The sequence below is a fragment of the Drosophila melanogaster genome, chromosome X, assembly GCF_000001215.4.
Source record: "Drosophila melanogaster chromosome X".
Classification (NCBI taxonomy): Eukaryota; Metazoa; Arthropoda; class Insecta; order Diptera; family Drosophilidae; genus Drosophila; species Drosophila melanogaster.
Window position 1 is genome coordinate 16,057,729 of NC_004354.4, and position 16,549 is coordinate 16,074,277.

Consider the following 16,549-nt stretch of genomic DNA (forward strand, 5'->3'; position numbering starts at 1 on the left):
CAATAACAATAATACATTATTAAATACCTAATTTTTACATTCTAGCATTCTCAGTGGGATGGTTCTTCTACGAAGGCGCTCGGGCTTGATGGGACAGAAGACCAAAAAACTTTTGACGCTACACAGAACTCTATGACCATCGGACTTTTGTCTAAGGAACCCACACAAACCCTTACATTTTCAAAGTTAAGCACCACACAAATTATTACTGAGAAGAGCACATCCAATAATTTATCGGTGCATTCTAATATTGATAAGTCAACAATATCAACTCAGCCATATTTTGATACAGACACTACCAAGTACTCCACATCCGTCGGAGTTTTGTCTGAGGAAAGTTCAAAGTTAACCAAACAAAATATAACCGAAGAAATCACAACTAATATCTTATCGTTGCCTTCTAATATTGCTACGTCAACAACATTAACTCAGCCACATTCTGATACGGACAAAACAGAAGCAATACAAAACCAAACAACTGCTGGTCACACTACGCAGGACTCTTCAGTCGTTGGACTTTTGTCTAAGGAACCCACACAAACCCTTACATTTTCAAAGTTAAGCCCCACACAAATTATTACTGAGAAGAGCACAACCAATAATTTATCGGTGCATTCTAATATTGATAAGTCAACAATATCAACTCAGCCATATTTTGATACAGACACTACCAAGTACTCCACATCCGTCGGAGTTTTGTCTGAGGAAAGTTCAAAGTTAACCAAACAAAATATAACCGAAGAAATCACAACTAATATCTTATCGTTGCCTTCTAATATTGCTACGTCAACAACATTAACTCAGCCACATTCTGATACGGACAAAACAGAAGCAATACAAAACCAAACAACTGCTGGTCACACTACGCAGGACTCTTCAGTCATTGGACTTTTGTCTAAGGAACCCACACAAACCCTTACATTTTCAAAGTTAAGCCCCACACAAATTATTACTGAGAAGAGCACATCCAATAATTTATCGGTGCATTCTAATATTGATAACTCAACAATATCAACTCAGCCATATTTTGATACAGACACTACCAAGTACTCCACATCCGTCGGAGTTTTGTCTGAGGAAAGTTCAAAGTTAACCAAACAAAATATAACCGAAGAAATCACAACTAATATCTTATCGTTGCCTTCTAATATTGCTACGTCAACAACATTAACTCAGCCACATTCTGATACGGACAAAACAGAAGCAATACAAAACCAAACAACTGCTGGTCACACTACGCAGGACTCTTCAGTCATTGGACTTTTGTCTAAGGAACCCACACAAACCCTTACATTTTCAAAGTTAAGCCCCACACAAATTATTACTGAGAAGAGCACAACCAATAATTTATCGGTGCATTCTAATATTGATAACTCAACAATATCAACTCAGCCATATTTTGATACAGACACTACCAAGTACTCCACATCCGTCGGAGTTTTGTCTGAGGAAAGTTCAAAGTTAACCAAACAAAATATAACCGAAGAAATCACAACTAATATCTTATCGTTGCCTTCTAATATTGCTACGTCAACAACATTAACTCAGCCACATTCTGATACGGACAAAACAGAAACAATACAAAACCAAACAACTGCTGGTCACACTACGCAGGACTCTTCAGTCATTGGACTTTTGTCTAAGGAACCCACACAAACCCTTACATTTTCAAAGTTAAGCCCCACACAAATTATTACTGAGAAGAGCACATCCAATAATTTATCGGTGCATTCTAATATTGATAACTCAACAATATCAACTCAGCCATATTTTGATACAGACACTACCAAGTACTCCACATCCGTCGGAGTTTTGTCTGAGGCAAGTTCAAAGTTAACCAAACAAAATATAACCGAGAAGAGCACAACTAATATCTTATCGTTGCCATCTAATATTGCTACGTCAACAACATTAACTCAGCCACATTTCTATACGGACAAAACAGAAACAACAGGAAACCAAACAAGTACAGAGCACACTTCAAAGTACTCTACAACTGTCGAATTTTTGTCTAAGGAACAAACAAGTATAATTCCTACATTTTCAAAGTTAGAACCGACCGAGCACATCAGCAACAATAAAAAATTTACTTCAAATGGCACAACCGAATATGTGATATCTCAATCGAATAATAAGACTTATAGTGATAGCCAATTGATCTCGACAACTGAAAATCTTATACTTACAGCAAGCTCACAGGTAACGTGTTTCACGTTTTAAGATTTAAATCTTTTATTAAGTTTTTACTTATAGCCCACAGATGTAAATGTGTGGAAAGAAATCGACAAAAGACTTGATGACCTACAAAATAAGTATACGATTCGAGATAACAACTCTTTAGATAATTCTGAGTTTAAGGAAAAGTTTAGTCAGATTAATTCGTCGATACATTTGAATCAACTTCCGGGTAATATTAGAGCTAGTCTGTACGCAAATTTCACGATTTACGACAAGATAAGAATCGAACTGGAAGCCATCATTTTATTTAAGCTCAACCAAATTTTGGAAAATTTGAAGGCAACGAAATCGACACCAGCGTGCATTGATCATTATAAATATATAGCCAAAAATCTAGTTACGAGCTTGGCTATGTCAAATACCGAAAAGTGGAACGTAATAAGAAAAAGTCACCTAATATGTCATATAACTCAGAATACAACAGTCACAAAGCCATCATTGCCACCCACTACTCAAACTTCCACAGTGTCAAAAACTATGGGAGGATTTGCTGCATATTATTGTAATCAACAAATAATGAATTTAGTCGTTATAAAGTATTCTCTGAGCCCAAACAATGAAACGGTGCGTGAGCTTGTATTAACTCAAAATGTTAAAAGCAGTCTCAAACTTCTTTAAGTCAAATTTCATTTAGGTTTGGTAACATTTCAAATATATATTTTCATCTAACTATTCAAAATTAAAATCACAACTCAGCCATATCTCAAAGAGAAATTGTACTAGTATTAATATGTTTTTAGCAATGAAAATGTTTGATTACAGTCGAACTTCCATAACTTGAACCTTATGAAACCCCACCATAAAATTTAAATGTATTTTTTATCCCTGTTTAATTTAGAATAAAACAATTATGATCTAATAAGAAAATCTAAAAAAGAGCACCGCATCTATAAAATAATAAACAGTCTACAGTATTTAATTCATAAAAGGTATGTCAGCAGGCAAAAAATAATTAAAAATAAATATTTAATTTATATTTACTTTTTAGGCAAGCAACCATATTTACTAATAGAAGAAGACATTAGATTTAGAATAAATTAGAGTTATGGAAGTTCGACTTGTGGATAGAAATTGGTATGAATAAAGTCGCTAAATGATTCGAATTAGGGAAGTTTGAGATATGGAAGTTCGACTGTATTTTTCATTGTTATGCTTTTTTTTCCCTTAGTAATGCTAAATCTTTTCCATTGGCTTTTAAACCATCTAAAATGTAGTTTGAATCATGAGAAAAAAAAGTGTATCATTAAAAAGTCGGAGTAATTAGCTTACTAGAAGCTTTGTATATGTATTTTTGCCCTCTATGCTAATCCTTCCTTTAGATTCCAATTTCACCAAAGGACCCGTGCACTTCAATACTACAAAAAATTAGTCAAGCTCATCAGCATAATGATTCCAGTCACAGTGCAGAATTTGACAACATAATTGGAAAGATAAACACAGCAATCAAAGAGGATTGGATAACTAATAAAAAAGCGCTATTAATAAGGGAGTACTTGGAATTTGAAAAATTGCGAAAATATCTCGATCATATTTTGGCTGGAAAAATTGAGGAATGCGATATGCGCCTTGCAGTAGTTAAAAGTAGAAAGTGTTGGAACTATTACACAAAACTGAAAGTGATGTTCCATAAGGCAATGCAAGAGACGAGTGCCAGAAAACAGTATTTAATAGGTAATATATCAATGGTATGCAGTGATAACATCGTGTGAACAGATAATTTGTAAATGTGAAAACAAATAAAATGGCTTATGAATTGAAAATAGTAACCAAGATGAATATTACTTATATCATTTCTGCTTCTTCACTGCGGTCATTGAAGATGAAAGTATTTTCATACGACCCTTGATCTTTCATTTCAATGACCATTTAAGACATTTCAACTATTAACTACGCTTATCGATTGCCAATTACCAATTATATGAATATATTGCCATTGAATTGCCAAGACTGTGTCTATATCGTAATCTATTTAACCGATAATCGGTAATTTAGATTCACAATCTAACAATAATTAACTTTTTAATACTAATTCCGAGATTGCCATTAGATGTTAAAGCCGTCCGCATCCAGATGGGTAGGCGATGATGCTTGCGTAGGACTTATATGCTTCTGAATTAGGGAGTTCTTTCCATCGTAAGCAAAGAAACAATTGGTTGCGTTGCTAGTAGCTCTCTTTTGAGGTTGTTTACCCATCTGCATTAGAAGTTCGTCGATCCGTTCCGTTTTCAATTTAATAATACTCTCCATGTGGGTCAATCGCTGTTGATAGGCATCGATAATAACATCTTTTGCATGACTATCACGTTCCACTTTCTCGTACAGCGAATATAGGATCATTTTCTGCGGCACCTGAACTATGCCATCGCCGATCTGTTTGTTAACCACAACAGTTTTTATCTCATCATTTTCCTCCCAAAGTTGTTCCTGCCGCAATGCCGCATTTCGTTGTTCTGCAAGGCGTTGTCGTTTCTCCAATCGTATCACTTCATGCAACATGACTTCGGCGGCACCACTAACACCATTCGCCATTTGCTCCATAAAATCTTTAGTCAACGTCATATTTAACTTGGATAACACTTTAAAGTTGAATGTCTCCCAATTGGCCAACTTCAGCTGAACACTACTCTTCTTCGGATAATTGAAGAGATCCACCAAGCGCGGATAATCGCGTTTGAATATTTCGGCCAGCGGCAAAACATCGGAAAACTCGCGACGCAATCTTTGAGTGCTAATACTATTTTGTTGCATCCATTTGTTAACTTCCTCTAACTCTTCGCGGCTCAGATTCTTGCCACTCACGATATGCATCCTTGGTGATAATGATATGATATGCAATAGCAAAATCAATTTGTAAATATGGTCTCGGCTTTATTGTTGTGTGGGTATACACATATTAAAATATCCGATGTGTCTGAGTTTGAGTCTGAATCGGCTAAAAGATTCAACTACAGTGAGTGCAAATCCAAAGCATCCTTTGGGTAGGAATCTTAAATATGGGATAGTACGGTAAAAGCTATTATATTGGGGCATTATTAATACCCCTTTTATTCTTATTTTGAGTCTTGGAAAATTCCCATTCAAAGTCTTCTATGCTTTCGTATTTATAAGTTTCTGTATGATTTGTTTGCCGACAACACCGTAGATTCAATCCCTACTTTTTGGCCTACACTGCACTGGAGTATAATACTTTTCAGTATACACGTATTATTGTATCTTATAATTTAGATCATCAGTTATCTGTTATACTACTTACCGATGTTATACTAATACAATTAATGTATAACAGCAAATCGCGTTCAAGAACACAAGTTTGCTATTTGTAAGCACTGTAAAATGTAATGTAGAAAAGTTTATGTAAAGTATATTACGATTTAAATGCGATTTACTTGTATAGCTTATAGTTAAAAAATTCTACCATGTTAATTATATTCATATCAAATAAAAAGAAATTAAGATAAAAAAAACCTTTGTTGATTGGTATTTAAAATAATTAACTACTGAAAAATCGATTCATTCACTTAGGAACCAACTTTCGCTACCAGCTCATGAATTTCCCAACTTCAATAAAATCCCTGGTGAAAGCTTTGGGACAGACCTTTCTTTCCCCAACTAGGGGAGATGTCCCGAGCAGTGTTGAGTATCCGTATGGACTCAACAGAAATCCCCTTTGAGTGACTCACTCACTGGATTCGAGTGTGCAGACAAGCTTTCGCTCATTTGTGTTCGGCTTTTCATTTGAACGCTTGGAATGGAGTCCAAAGTTTTTGCCAACGACAGTTCATTACGGTTTTCAAGGATAAGCGATACCTACGTGCTCGCCGGATAGAGCGCATGTGAATATAACGCACCAAAGTACATCTGCGTATTTCCTACCGTCTTTATAACATAGTTTGAGTAAATTATCTTTTTTTCAGTGTGTACACAAATGTGTTAATAATAAAATCAAGTATAAACTTCTGTATGCCTGGATAAAGTAATATTTTTTTGTGCATTTTTTTTGTTGTTGTTGTTGCTAACTCAATGTGCCAGTGTATTTTTTTTGTACAAATGTGACTTGTGCCAACAGAGCAAGGGATTTACTAATCGCCGCAATTCCAATCAGGTATCTTGAATGGTAGACAACACAACACATCGCTGCACATGGTAAGTGAAATAGGGATAGAAAAAACGGCTGTCAAACTGCATGAATATTTAAGGGACCAATTAACTGCTGAGCTTAATCAAAAATTCCAGTAAAAAGTTAATCAAATAATATAAATAATTTAATTTAATATAAATTTGTGAAGTTCCAACTAGTATTCGAAAAATGAGACTATTACGTTTCGTTAGCTTTTTATAAATGAATGAATCCGCCATGGGCAAAAAAAAAAATATTAATCTTGCTGCCACAGATATATCATTTTCGATGGGTGTATAGACAGGAAGCTTAGATTATGGTAGAGGAGACGAACTCAAAACGAAATAAGAAAAAATGCCGCTGGCAAGTGTCCCAAAAAGCAAATTCCACGCTACTCACTGGTCTGCTACCAAATATATTGAATCGTTTTTTTATAATTGACAAAATATAATATCCACCGCAAAACAAATTCATTTTTCAACACCTTTAAGTTCGTTTTTGTTTCACAATAATATTTTGTTTTACGTTATTTTAAATTCCAAATTCCACAAGCCAAACACATATGCGCTTTTCATGGCCAGCAATTTTAAAAAGCTTAAAAATTTTAAAAATTATTCATACTTCATACTAAAACCGGGTCGTGTCGCACGGCGCATTTTTTCGTTATTGTATTTGTTTTGTTTTGCATGCCTTGAGCCAAGAATTAATAGTCAGTCCTCCTCCATTATTTGAATAGTTCAGTCCCATGGGCCTAGAGATGCGCTGATCAAACCATTGTTCGAGAGCCTTTAACGTCCCCCTCATAACCTTCTAAGCAAAATCTATAGCCTGCCCCATTAAACTGGGTCACACAGATTCACAATATCTTCAATTTTTACTGCGCTTTAATAAAAATGAACATAGAGTATCAGGCTTTAAGATGTTTTGGTTAGTTTATTGGGCTTATACATAAGTGCTTTTTTGTTATCCATCGGCCACTTGGCAAAACCAACACAAGAAAAGAAATAAAAAAATAGTAGTGACATAAAAATGTGAGAGCAGATTTTTGTACATATAAATGTATCAAGTGTTGTGTCCCGAAGCTCAAGCATTAGGTCACTTTTTCCCAAACTTTTAAATGACTAACATAAAACACTGCAGACAAACCAAAGTTCAAAGTAATTTGTTTGCATTTATTATAATAGTTGTAAGAGTAAGAACAAAGAAATCATTTTCCCTGCAATTAATTCACTTATTCTTGATATGCATCAGCATCCTTGTGGGTAGAAACTCTTGAGCAAATGATTTTCCTTGAATACTTTACTACGTTCTCTTGCAGTAATTTAAATGGTAAAGAAAAGAGGGAAATATACGCTGAGCCATCGACAAGATTCAGTGCCAGAAAGCAGCTGAGTTTTCTCGGAACTAAGATGAAGGTTACTGATTTCTCTCGAGCACATTCCGTAAGTCACGTCGCCCCGTGCAAAGGATGAGGCTTCCGAAAGGATATAGGACACTATCACCAGCATCGAACGCTGCCCAGACGCTACCACTCTCCTACAATTCACAAACCAGTCTGAGCCTTCTTCGGCTGCTCACAATTGCTCTGGTGATTGGATCGCAAGTTCAAGTTCTATGTAAGTGTAGCCCTTAAGTTTCCCTTAACTTTGTTTGCAAAACAGCATTTAAATAACCCCGAAGCCTTTGTTATGACTCCTTTTCCCATGTTTTGTGCTCTTTACTTATCAAGGTAGCATCAGTTAGGGGAAGTTCAATTATTCTTAATGGACCGGGTTTTCTTAGAAACTTACAACGGATATTTAAACATCAAACTTTCTAATTCGGACAATTTGGTAGAAAACTGGGTATATAATACACTTTTCATTCATTTGCGGCTAGTAAAATCTGAAATATTTTGTCATGGGAAGCAAATATTGAAAATATGTGTGTTAAGTTAAATGGAAAAAAGAAAATAAGAAACTATACCATAAAGTCTTGGGCATCCAACGAATAAAACTTTGTAAAAAGTTGTGGCTTAAAAATAATACTACAGATTTACGTCTATAACTACAGAGTACGAATTTAATATTATTCAGTATATAGTTAGGACCTTTATTTCTACCAACCCTACTATATTTTTACCTATTTAACAACGTAACCAAGGTTGTAATTAGTCCTAAGCCCATGAATATAGCATATTTGAATAAAGCCAATGGGGTAATTTAAAAATGGTTAGATATTTCTGAGGAGCTGAGCTCTTGTTTAAATATATTTTTTCTTGCATTCTTCACCTTTTCAATTCAGACACGACATCCGTCGAAACAAAATCCCCCTCCGCAAGTGAACAATCCAGAAACGGCGAGAATCGTTCATTACTTTTTGATGACTATAATAAAACTAAATCGACATTATCAACTGCTGATTACCTGTCAGCCACAAGGGCAACCCTTTACGCGTTTTCATCGCAGGATCAGGACGAGGACCATTCCCAAATGCCAATCGAGGCGTCTAACGCTCCGCACAGCCCCATTCCCACGAAAATGAGTCGGGGTAAAATACCCATGGAGACACCGGGCAGCATGGAGTTTAGCAGCAATAGCCTTCCAATCAAAAATGTAGGGACAACTGATCAGCTGACGACTGTGACCATGCCCACCACAGCATTCGCATCCCTAAAAGTCGACAGAAGTACCATGAAACAGCCAATTGATTCCACACGCACGAGGAATCATTGGACAGCAAGTGGTAAGTGGGATAGCTTTGGTATTATGCAGAACAGCATATAGCAATTGTACAAAAGTACGTGTATGAAAGTTTTTAGCAAAGTTTTCATCGTAAATATTGCATTTTTGGCAACAGCCATTTGATCGAAACAAAATTAATAAATGTCTAAACATGGATTGCCATAACACGTCAGACTCGTTATGAAATTTCAAATCGACTGGCATTCAAGTTTAAAAATTAAATTTTTTGACTTTTTTTTGGTAATTTTGATAAATTTTCCGAAATTTTTTTCTAAATCCGGCAAACAGTATTATGTTTTGGCATGGCTAAAAACCTGCATAACACAGTTGTTTCATTAGCTGTATAATAAATTTAAGCCGAATACGGATTAAAATAAATCACGGAAATATCGAATTCTTGCATAAAGTATTTTCCAGATTTTCGCTACACTTTTTCTGATCAAAACATTGAAAATAATAATAATAATATGGAATGTCATAACTTCTAATTTAATTTTAAATTTTTAAAAATGCGTAATTTTTTGGATTTTTTACCTTAAAAAACGAGGAAATTAAAAGATAAATATTTTTAAATTGGTGATTATAAATAATGATTGTTACCGTTGGAAAAAGGTGGTTTAAAATATAAAATGAGGCATCTTCAAAGAAAACGAACGGATGTACATAAATACATACATATGTATATATGACATTCTTCAAAATGAATGCGGCAACCCCTACGTGTACTACGTGCATACATACATATGTATGTATGTAGTATATATGTATATTCTTAATTTCGATTTAATTTTTCGGAAACTTTTTTAAATCTTGGCAGGATTCGCACGTGTCACAGAACGACCACGTAGCAAGCACCACCACGAGCACCACTGGGGACCCTTTTTTGAGGAGCCCATCAACTCGGCAACCTCGGGTGACAACCTCGTTTCCGCCGTACATTTGTTTACGGAAGCGGTGCTCAATTGCCGTGTCGGTATGCTCAAGGATAAAACTGTAAGTGAACGCCATTTTGATATGTACGCAGATTCATATGTACATACCTTCGTACGTACATACCCATACATACATATACATGCATACATGCACGTAAATAAATATCTATTGTTCTGCACAGTTAATTGATTTCACAAATGATGAAACAACCGAAATAATTGGAAATAAATTAGCTCTCACTACCTATGTGTTCACGGATTTTATTTACTTTATTTACTGTTTTACTTTATAAGACAAAACAAAAAGCAAGTTTTTAAGCCATTAAACCCCTTTTTTGAATAAATATAATTTAGTTACTATTCAATTTGATTGCCTTTCTTAATATGTTTACATCAAACATACAATGTATGTATGTATGCATATGGCAACAAAAAACACCCACCGCCACCACCATTGCATTGAAACTCATTTGTGTATGAGTACTTTTTTACGGATGTGTGTGTGTGCAATATCGGTAAACCAATAAACGCACAAAAATTTGCCCATTTAACCATAAATATTATATTTATTACATACTCATTACACAGGCCTGCAAGTACTCACTTATTATCATTTTACCTAATTGTTGGCACTTTTAGGAGCAACGAAATGTACAAAAACTGATTTAATTTAATTGTTTCGCGGCAGCCATTTTCTTTACCGATGCTCGCAAAATATGACAATGAAATGAGAGAGAATAAGAAGAAGCCGATGAGAGAGCCTATTTTCTTTTCAGCTATTCTCATAATTCGATCCTCCCGTTTGTTTTTGTTAAACCGATAGTCGTGAGAGAGCGCTTTGAGAGAGATAAATGTGTAACGTGTTTTACCGTTTCGACTATTTTCTTTTACTTATCATATGTACGAACATACATATGTACATATATGCCCAATCTTGCGGTTACTTTAAATAAGATTTTGAATTTCCAACTTCCAGGTCATGTGGGTCAGGCGAACGGCAGAGAAGGTATCGCTCCTGACCGTTGGCAACGTGACCTACAGTGGAGACCCGAGAATTCGGGTGAAGTTCCAGTACCCGAACAATTGGCGATTACTTATCAATCCCACGCAGACTGAAGATGCCGGAGTTTACATGTGCCAGGTTTCCACCCATCCCCCCCGGGTATTCACCACAAATCTCACTGTCTTGGGTATGGATACCACCAATTCTAACCTTATAACGAATCCTACATGGCAAGTTTTCCGCTTTCAGAACCCCCCCTGAGGATAATCGATGAGCACGAGAGGGACGTGGGGGATCGTTATTATAAGTCTGGAAGCACCGTCGATCTACAATGCCAAATATCGCGTAGCTTTTTCCAAAAAGAACGTCAGACCATTCTAAAATCAACCGATTCTGCAAACGATGCTGTACAGAAACTAATCAATGAGACGACTAGTGAGCTTAATCTAATTGGCAACGTAAATCAGACGCAACACAAGTTCTCTGGCCAGGATCTGGAGAAATACTTCACCAAGTTTATAACCTGGGCAAAGGACGAAGAACCACTGCAAGGAATGACCAATAGGCGCTTAAGGTAGATTACAAACGATGCAAGTCGGAATTCCTATATACTGTGTCCTGTGTATTGCAGCGTTTCCGATGTTTGGCTAACCAGTCGTATCTCCATTGGAGATGCCAAACTATCCGATAGTGGCAACTATTCCTGTTCCCTTGGCAGACTGTTCACCGTAATTGTCCAAGTTCAAGTGCTCACAGGTAATTAATTAGTGATTGAAGTTTCGTGAAAATCATTTCCCTGATATGTTATATATATCTTTACAGGCGAACTACCCGCAGCTGTTCAGCACAATATTGGTTCAAGAACCGAAATCTATTCCCTTGCGATGTTGGGTCATCTCCTTGTACTCATTTTCCTCTTCACTTGCCTGAAAACCGAAAATCGACATTTCTGAGGCTTTAATCTGAGAAGGGACTGCGGAAAACCCCATAGCCATTCGATTTTCACAAACAATTAACCAATAATATTAGGTATAAACGAGATTGGCTGGTTCTAAACAACGGTTTTAGTTTTAAAGTTGAGAATCAGAAGGTGATTTCATTACATATTTTTGTTATAGTGCCTACGGTGTATAAGACTTTAAATTTGTTTGGACAAATATTCTTAAAAATTTGTTTAGAATTGAATTAATTAGGCAAAAAGATGACATAATAACAATTCCAGATTCCTAAGAGCCAAAAACCCAATGGTTTAAAAAAAAAAGTTTCTCGAACTTTTTTTCTAGTTAATTTAGTGATGATGTTGAAATATCGCACACATGTTATATGATGCCTCTTAAAGAGTTAAGAAACTGGCGGGGATAGCAAAATATTTCGTTTAATTTTCTGTGACTTTTAAAAGTTCATAGAATATGTGCATTAATTAAGTTTGAGCAACTAAGCAGGCAAATCAAATGTATCATACGTTATTATTATGTTATACCACTAATTCACAGGATAACAAGTTTTTTCAAGAAAACAACGATCTGATTAAAACTTTATGCGGTATACTACTTTTTCATCACCTATTATTTTGCTGTTTGTAATTACGGAATTGGGTGGTTCTGCATTTTATTAGAGATGTTTCAATTAATATCCAATACCATTTACTATATTTTGGGATCTGTTTTAAAAACTAACTTATAACAGTTTCATAATTGCTTTATTTTATAAAAACAAAATTGGTTTTGTTAAATTCAAAGGTCGTAGGCGATACACACATAGAGGTTCGTAAAAATGTTGGATAGAAATTTCCACTTTGACCTTAATTATACTTAAAAAAAAAATTAAATGATTGCATATGTAGCTGGCATTATTTACAATAACTATTCAACAGGAAAATAGGCGAAGATGCGTTCTCGGTGTTTTCACAGCTAATTTGTCCAATCGTCGATGAACTTCAATTTCTCAGAACGCTAGAAAGTGCAACACCCAGTGCTAATTATTGTGAGGGCGAGAACTCAGTGGGCGCCAGGACACGGCAGTGCATCTCGCGGATTAATGGCACCGTGTAGGCCACACACTCATCCCATCCGGGGGATCGCCAGGCTGCTTCCCGGGTCTCCTTACGGTCTTGCAGAGATTTGTAACCTATTTTGAAAAGAAGAGCAAATATTAATGTTTGCTTTACAGCTTATATAAAAATATGGCTTCAAAAATTGCTAGTGGCTTAAAATATCCTTTAAACCATTCTAAACGTATTTGGCAATGAAACTCAAATTACTCAAATCTTTTAATTATACTATCTATCACTTACACCAAATGTGATGAACATTGTACAGTCTTCCGATCTGCGAGAAGAATCCGGCGAATGCTTCGTTGTTGTGCTTGCGATAGTTGATGGCGCGGGCCCAGTTGTTTCCCCACTCAATCATGGTGCCAGGTGTCAGTCGGTATGAGCTGAGACAATTGGGTTAATTTAGCTATGCATTTTTGAATTGAAAATACTCTGCAACATACCGCATTTCGTAAATGTTCTTGCCGGTACGACTGGCAATTTGCGGCCAGTAGCTGAATGCCAAGAGATATTGCAGATGACGGGAGCGCAAGAACTTGGAACGCTCCTGCATCAAGCTAAGATACTCGGGATCGTTCCAAAGGTCTTCTTTGGCCTGATCTATCTTCTCGAAGCCTCCTGTGTACTTCCACAGGTGCAGGCACTGATCCATGTCGCCCACTTGAACCGTCCATGATGCCACCAATTCGCAGGAAAGGTTTGCCTTCTTCTCGTTGATCAAAGCGACAGTAGTTTTGCTGTAAAAGGTAAGGGTACTTTTAACAATCTATGCTACTTTCGGGATTTAAAACCACCCGGAAATGTGTTTGAAAGTATGCTATCGAAAATGGACAACGCTTTCAATGTTTATTCTTTAGCTTTGAGTACTCTGCACCTATTTAGTTCTTTTAGGCACCTTTTAAGGACGTTAAATTTCAGTCACTTACTAGTTATTTAAGTAGCTGCCCATGGAATCGGGCCTGACGTTGTGGGTATGAAGGGCATATATGATTTCCTTATCGCTGAGCATTCGACTGTGCGACTCCTTGGTTGGTTCTATTTTCCGAACGAGCAGTTTTGAGAACCATGATTCTGAATCGTTGCGGCTCGGAGTGGTGGACAGAGAGCTAAAAGTATCAATAATGGGTAATTTAAAAAGGTTGGCATAATAAACAATTACAAAATAAACTTACAATATCTTAATTGTATTCTGTATAAGGTAAGATATATTGGTAATACCTAAAAATACATTTTTAAATGATATGTTCTAAGTCCAAACTCTCTAGATAACGTTTTTAATAAGTCTATCTTTCAGATCGAAGATATAATATTCAATTTTTGGAAGGCCACTTATCAATATTAGCTATAAGTAGGCCAATTGAATTGGACCGTGGGCAAAAAATAGATAAATAAGGAGAACGCTATTTCCTTTACACTGAACTTACAAATTAAGAAAAGCTACCCCTGCGTATTATTAACTTTTTCGAATTTTCCAGGGGCAAATGTATTCATAACTTAAAAATACAAAATGCATATATAGTACGGCATTTCATACATGAAGGGTAACTAAAATTCGCACCGTCGTGTTTATTTTGTTTTTGTATACGTTTTTGCTTTGCTGACGTCGCAACGGCATTTTCATTTATGTATGGATGTATACGTACGAAATTGGAACCAAACATACATATTAACGTGTAGGAGTGTGAATGCTAGTGCTGGAAAGGGTACGCGATTTGTGTACCTACAAGGACGGTACCTGGTAGGTACTCTTAATGCTAAGTATGACGGCTTGGAAAATGAGTAAGCAACAACTACTCTGCGTAAATTTAATAACATGAGTTTAGGGAATTCGTGAATAATATATTTAATCTAAAAGACTTAAAATGACTAGTAGTTGAAAAACATAATGTTAATAAAAATGAACCCCTAGGCTGGAGGAAAATTGAATATGAATACCATTAAATATCATTATTTTAAGATCCTTATAAATACTGTTATTTATATATAAATAAGTAAGAATTAAGAATTAATTTTGTTATTTCAATCTAAAAAATTTGAATATACGAGTATATATTCATTGCCTATATTTCATTTGGATTCCACGAATCTGGGCAATTAATAAGTGCCACAAGCTGATATCCAGGTACAGGTACCTGTGCCTACTCGGCAACACTGATCAAATATGTAAATGGACTCAGCTGTGGGCAATTTTTGTGTTCATTTTTTATAGTATATTCATGTTGTTTTTCTTACCGGACAGCGTTGTTGTTGCTTTTGCCGACGGCCAATAGATTACGTAGCTTAAGCATTTTCGATTTATGTAGGATCTGGCGAGTATATATGTATATAGAGCGATATGGGGTGAAAACTGGAAAATAAAATCAGTAACTGTTATCATCCCGATTCGCCATCTCTACCACTGCAATGTGTGTACATTATGTGTACTTTAGTCAAGGTGAAGTCAGAGTCATTTTAACAAGTGCGCCGGTACATGGTCTATGGTAGCATTGATAATAGAGAATGTAGAGCGTTCTCTCGTTTCAACTCTGTCCGATTTCCCCACCCGCTTTAAATTCAGCAATTATTTTGGAAAAATAATAAATGTTTCTCTTTCCACACTAGCACTCACTTTATAGTTATTTGCGGGAGTGTTACAAACTAAAATAATATTTAAATGAAATGTTAACGTTAAAAGAAAACAAAATAATATGCAGTAGAGCTGTCTTAACCACTGACCGATTGTATCGATATATCGCGTCCATGCGCTTGGCTATCGATATGGACCTAAGAGTTAACAAAGTAGTCGTCTTTTCGATTGCATGCTATAGCGATAAGGTGTTTTAGTTTTTTGCGGTCACTCTGAATTAATTACGTTACATTTCAAATTTGTTTAAAAGCTGACTTTGAAATTCATAGTTTTTAAAGCGAAAATGGGTCATTTTGTTAATCTAGGACCACTCTTCTTCTTGGCCGCTCTCATGCTCAAGTCCGATCTGAAAGCTCCTATCCTCGTTCAGTTCGTTTTCTTCCTTCGCGAGCATCGGTAATAGAAAAAATGGCGGTTCGGCGTGCCAAAATGAATTAAATCAGTTTTAATGTTTTTCGGTATTAAAAAGTACTGAAAGTTTGTTAAAATGATAATCAATGAGTGATCGCACACTGCTAAACGCATTTTAACTCATTACTTTTCTTTAAACGATTTAATTATGTGATTTACACGCACACGCGTTTGTGCCGAGAAGTACATATGTACATACTTATGTGTGTGTGTGTAAGTAAGCAGCTCGGCTTGATCTGCTTTTTAAATTTGAGCGCGGTTATATAGTTCACGCACACACGTTTCCGCGGAGAAGTACATACATATGTGTGTGTGCGTAAGTGAGCATATCGGTTTGATTTGTGTTTTAAATTTGAGCGCGGTTATATAGAGTTCATATTTATAATGCTTGCTTATTTATTAAAACCCGACAACCACTTTTGTATGCTTAATACTTTTTGCGAATA

General features: G+C 35.9%; 4 protein-coding genes across 7 annotated transcripts in view; 2 read left to right on the forward strand and 2 right to left on the reverse strand.

Moving 5' to 3' along the window:
• The window catches only part of Muc14A (Mucin 14A), a 52,609-nt gene extending 48,615 nt beyond the window's left edge, over positions 1 to 3,994 (forward strand). The window contains exons 12-14 of the mRNA NM_167482.4: positions 46 to 2,199; positions 2,254 to 2,802; positions 3,558 to 3,994. Of these exons, the coding sequence (NP_727928.3) occupies positions 46 to 2,199; positions 2,254 to 2,802; positions 3,558 to 3,947 (3,093 nt within the window). The 3' untranslated portion in view covers positions 3,948 to 3,994. The remainder of the gene's footprint in view (positions 1 to 45; positions 2,200 to 2,253; positions 2,803 to 3,557) is intronic.
• A 179-nt stretch (positions 3,995 to 4,173) lies between these two features.
• CG12395 (uncharacterized protein) lies at positions 4,174 to 5,170 on the reverse strand. Its single transcript, NM_132873.3, has one exon. The coding sequence runs from the start codon at positions 5,044 to 5,046 to the stop codon at positions 4,282 to 4,284; it is 765 nt and encodes a 254-aa protein (NP_573101.1). The 5' UTR covers positions 5,047 to 5,170; the 3' UTR covers positions 4,174 to 4,281.
• An 839-nt stretch (positions 5,171 to 6,009) lies between these two features.
• dpr18 (defective proboscis extension response 18) lies at positions 6,010 to 12,576 on the forward strand. Its single transcript, NM_132874.2, has 9 exons — positions 6,010 to 6,090; positions 6,153 to 6,381; positions 7,674 to 7,971; positions 8,639 to 9,079; positions 9,896 to 10,071; positions 10,987 to 11,200; positions 11,263 to 11,587; positions 11,645 to 11,769; positions 11,836 to 12,576. Exons 3-9 carry the CDS (start codon positions 7,824 to 7,826, stop codon positions 11,964 to 11,966), a joined length of 1,560 nt encoding a protein of 519 aa, NP_573102.1. The 5' UTR covers positions 6,010 to 6,090; positions 6,153 to 6,381; positions 7,674 to 7,823; the 3' UTR covers positions 11,967 to 12,576.
• Positions 12,577 to 12,636: 60 nt separating this feature from the next.
• On the reverse strand, positions 12,637 to 15,840 carry Nipsnap. 4 transcript variants are annotated; one of them, NM_167484.3, is made up of 7 exons: positions 15,782 to 15,840; positions 15,675 to 15,703; positions 15,299 to 15,372; positions 13,993 to 14,172; positions 13,510 to 13,803; positions 13,307 to 13,449; positions 12,637 to 13,140 (listed from the first exon to the last, which is right to left on the reverse strand). In NM_167484.3, the coding sequence occupies exons 3-7, from the start codon at positions 15,352 to 15,354 to the stop codon at positions 12,992 to 12,994; spliced, it is 822 nt and encodes a 273-aa protein (NP_727932.1). In that variant the 5' UTR covers positions 15,355 to 15,372; positions 15,675 to 15,703; positions 15,782 to 15,840; the 3' UTR covers positions 12,637 to 12,991. The 4 variants fall into 4 exon arrangements, with proteins under 4 accessions (NP_727932.1, NP_573103.1, NP_727931.1 ...); NM_132875.4 differs by having other exon boundaries at positions 15,675 to 15,840; NM_167483.3 differs by having other exon boundaries at positions 15,299 to 15,413; positions 15,675 to 15,840.
• Between the last annotated feature and the right edge of the window lie 709 nt (positions 15,841 to 16,549).